A 3,535-nucleotide genomic window follows, 5' to 3' on the forward strand; every position below is an offset into this window, starting at 1 on the left:
AGACTATGATTTAAGAATTACAACTATTTAAATAAAATTCTATTTTCGTTCAAAAATTTTTGTCATTTTTAAAAAATGCAAAAATTGAACTTAAAGAAACGTTTAGTTTGAGAACGAAAAAAAAAATATTAGAGTTTACTTATCCAAAACTCGTTTTGCAGACATTTTATTCCGTTTGAGTTTTTATTCCGAATATATAAAAATATATAATATATAAAAAGTTGGACAAAGACTAAGATTTACAACAATGTAAAATTTTTATAGTAAAGATTGTCATTAAGAAAACATTGAAAATGAAGAAAGTTTTTCACAAATTTTATTCTTAAAAAATGTTCAGTATTGAGGTTAAAACAATCTATTTTAATAGTTTTACTCATTAAAAACGTTAATTTTTTGATTTTGATTAATTTTGTAAAAGAAACGTTCTTGTTTGTTTTCAAGAAATCAGTAAAGTCGCAGATAAAACAGATTTGTATACTAATTATTTTTGATTTTTACTTAAAAATTGCTTTGCTTTTTTGAAATTGTTTTCAAATCAATTGCTAACTGTTAAAACTGCTTTTTTTTCTAGTTATGAACAATTGATTAGTTTTCTTTAATTGCAATTTACTAAAAAAAAATGTCAAAGACTATGATTTAAGAATTACAACAAAGTAGTTTATGTCATCAGAGTCGAAAAATAAAAAAAAAAGTCATTAAAGTGTGTTTTTCTCTCCATTTTCTCACTCAGTGGAAAGTTATTCATTCACACGGAAGGAAACAAAGCGATATGTGTGTAGTTAGGTAGAAAAACTTGCCTTTGAAGTGTTTGGGACAGCATACAAATTCCACACCACTAAACAAAGAAATGCCACAGGGAAGAAGCATAGCAAAGGATCGAAGTTGGAGTCCTCTTTCTTGGCAAGCGTTTCCTGCTGTGGCATTCCAACGGCCAAATGTCCAGCAGTTGCTTTGATTGTGGATGTGGTCGAATAAGCAGTTTTCGGGCACCAGGAGGGCGTCAGACTGGAACGGACCCTCTGGAAGAAAAAAAAACACACAATTTTACATTTTAAACAACGAAGTTGATGAGTTTTTTTCGAAATTTTTTTGATATTTTGCCAAATTTGGCGTGGGACCTAATAATGGTAAAATTACAAAATTTAGATCAAGAAGCTAGAAATTTTCGAAATTTGGTCGAAATTTGTTTGAGAACTTAACAAAATTCTGAATATTTTACCAAAAATGGAAAATTTATTTCAAAGCTCTTAATTAATTTTCGGTGAACAATTTTACCAACGAACCGAATTTCAAGCGTTCTTCTCATTTCAGAGTATTGAATATTTGAAAATGAAAATTAAAAAATTTTATCATGTTTTTCATCGGAAACTTTACAAAATTTGAGAAATTTTGCCCCAAACAAGATTGAAATTTGAAAAATTAGAGCTGGAAATGTGTTTTTATAAGTTTAAAACGTTTTATTGTTTCTATAACAAGACAGAAATTGCACAATTATTTCTCTAATGCAAAAAATTCGTTATTTTTTTATGAATTTAGTGGTTTTTTCAAATTGCTAAAATTGTTATGACCTAACAAAGCAGAAAATGGCAAAATTACAAAATTTAGATCAAGAAATTAGAAAATTTCGAAATTTCAATATTTTTAAATAAATTCTCAATATTTTACCAAAAATGGAAAATTTATCTTGTTTTTTAATGATTCTACAGTGATTCTCATCGAAAACTTATTATTACTGAATCACTGAATAAATTTTGTCATTGTTTATAAATTCGTGGAAATCCTTCAAAATCCTAAAAAATTCTTAGAATTTCTACGTATTTGATATTTTCTTAAAAAAAACAAATTAAACCATTGCTCCTATTTTCCCCTTGTTCAAAGAATCTCTTTTTTGCTGAAAAATTTTACCAACGAACCGAATTTCAAGCCTTTTTCATTTCAGAGAGAGATTTTGAATATTTGAAAATGGAAATTTTGATGACAGTTTTTTTCGAAAAATTTTTGATTTTTTGTCAACTGAAAATTTAGCCTGGGAATGCGATAAACGATAAAATTTCTTATTTAGAAAAATGAGGAGTATTTTTTACGAATTTAGTATTTTCAATGAGAAAACAAAGCACAAAATGGTAAAATTACAAGATTTAGATCAATGTTTACTTCAGGAAGTTAGAAAATTCGAAATTTGGTCTAAATGTGTCAAGTGTTTCATTGAGAACGTTAGAAAATTTTGAGTAGTTTACCACAAATGCAAAATTTATTTCAAAGAATCTCTTAATTAATTTTCGGTGAAAAAAATTTACCAACGAACCGAATTTCAAGCGTTTTTCTCATTTCAGAGACATTTTGAATATTTGAAAATGAAAAATAAAAAATTTTATCATGTTTTTCATCGGAAACTTTACAAAATTTGAGAAATTTTGCCCAAAACAAGATTCAACATGGCAAAATTAGAGCTGGAAATGTGTTTTTATAAGGTTAAAACGTTTTATTGTTTCTATAACAAGACAAAAATTGCACAATTAGTTCTCTAATGCAAAAAATGCGTTGTTTTTTACGAATTTAGTAGTTTTTTCAATGATAAAATTTCTAAATTCGGTCATAACTAAGCAGAAAATGACCAAATACCAAAATTTAGATCAATGTTTACCACAAGAAGACAGAAAATTGCAAAATTTAATCTAAAAATGGGCTATTTTTGAATGTTTTTTATAATTCTATGCAGAAACTGAAAATTCGAAATATTTTACCAAAACTAAGCAGAAAGTTACAAAATTCATTCTGAAATGCATTATTTCTGCTCATTTCAGTAGATTTTAAAACGTTTTAGATATTCAAATTTTCCTGAAAACCATTAAATAAAAATTTGCAAAATTACATAAAAAATGAGTTATTTTGTAAATTGAGAACGTTTTCCACAATGAAACTTTGTGAATTCAAAAAAATTGACAAAATAAGGTACAAGTTTCTGAACCTTTATCTTATTTCTGAGTTTAAAGAAAGTTTTTCACTGGAATAAACGATAACCTTTCTGAATTAAAAAAATGTGGAGTAAAAAATTAATTTTTTTATAAATTTAGAAGTTTTTTCAAATTGGTAAACTTGTTATGTTAGGTCAAAAATCTTGTAATTTTACCATTTTCTGCTTTGTATTCTCATTGAAAAAACTAAATTCCTAAAAAATACTTCTCATTTTTCTAATTAAGAAATTTTATCGTTTATCGCATCACCAGGCTAAATTTTCAGTTGACAAAATATCAAAAATTTTTCGAAAAAAACTTTGTCATCAAAATTCCCATTTTCAAGTATTCAAAATCTCTCTCTGAAATGAAAAAGGCTTGAAATTCGGTTCGTTGGTAAAATTTTTCAGCAAAAAAGAGATTCTTTGAACAAGGGGAGAATAGGAGCAATGGTTTAATTTGTTTTTTTTTAAGAAAATATCAAATACGTAGAAATTCTAAGAATTTTTTAGGATTTCGAAGGATTTCCACGAATTTATAAACAATGACAAAATTTATTCAGTGATTCAGTAATAATAAGT

General features: G+C 26.3%; 1 protein-coding gene across 2 annotated transcripts in view; it reads right to left on the reverse strand.

Annotated features, from left to right (window-relative positions):
• The window catches only part of LOC123005975 (amyloid-beta-like protein), a 64,688-nt gene that overhangs the window by 19,613 nt on the left and 41,540 nt on the right, over nucleotides 1-3,535 (reverse strand). For both annotated transcript variants that reach the window (XR_006412793.1, XM_044400086.1), the window contains exon 4: nucleotides 798-1,019. Coding sequence is in view for 1 of the 2 variants with exons in the window: in XM_044400086.1 (XP_044256021.1) it covers nucleotides 798-1,019 (222 nt within the window). In the remaining variant the exon portion in view is untranslated. The remainder of the gene's footprint in view (nucleotides 1-797; nucleotides 1,020-3,535) is intronic.

This window comes from Tribolium madens, unplaced genomic scaffold, assembly GCF_015345945.1.
Source record: "Tribolium madens isolate multiple individuals breed KSU strain unplaced genomic scaffold, Tmad_KSU_1.1 Scaffold_20;HRSCAF=117;Tcas5.2_LG4, whole genome shotgun sequence".
NCBI lineage: Eukaryota > Metazoa > Arthropoda > Insecta > Coleoptera > Tenebrionidae > Tribolium > Tribolium madens.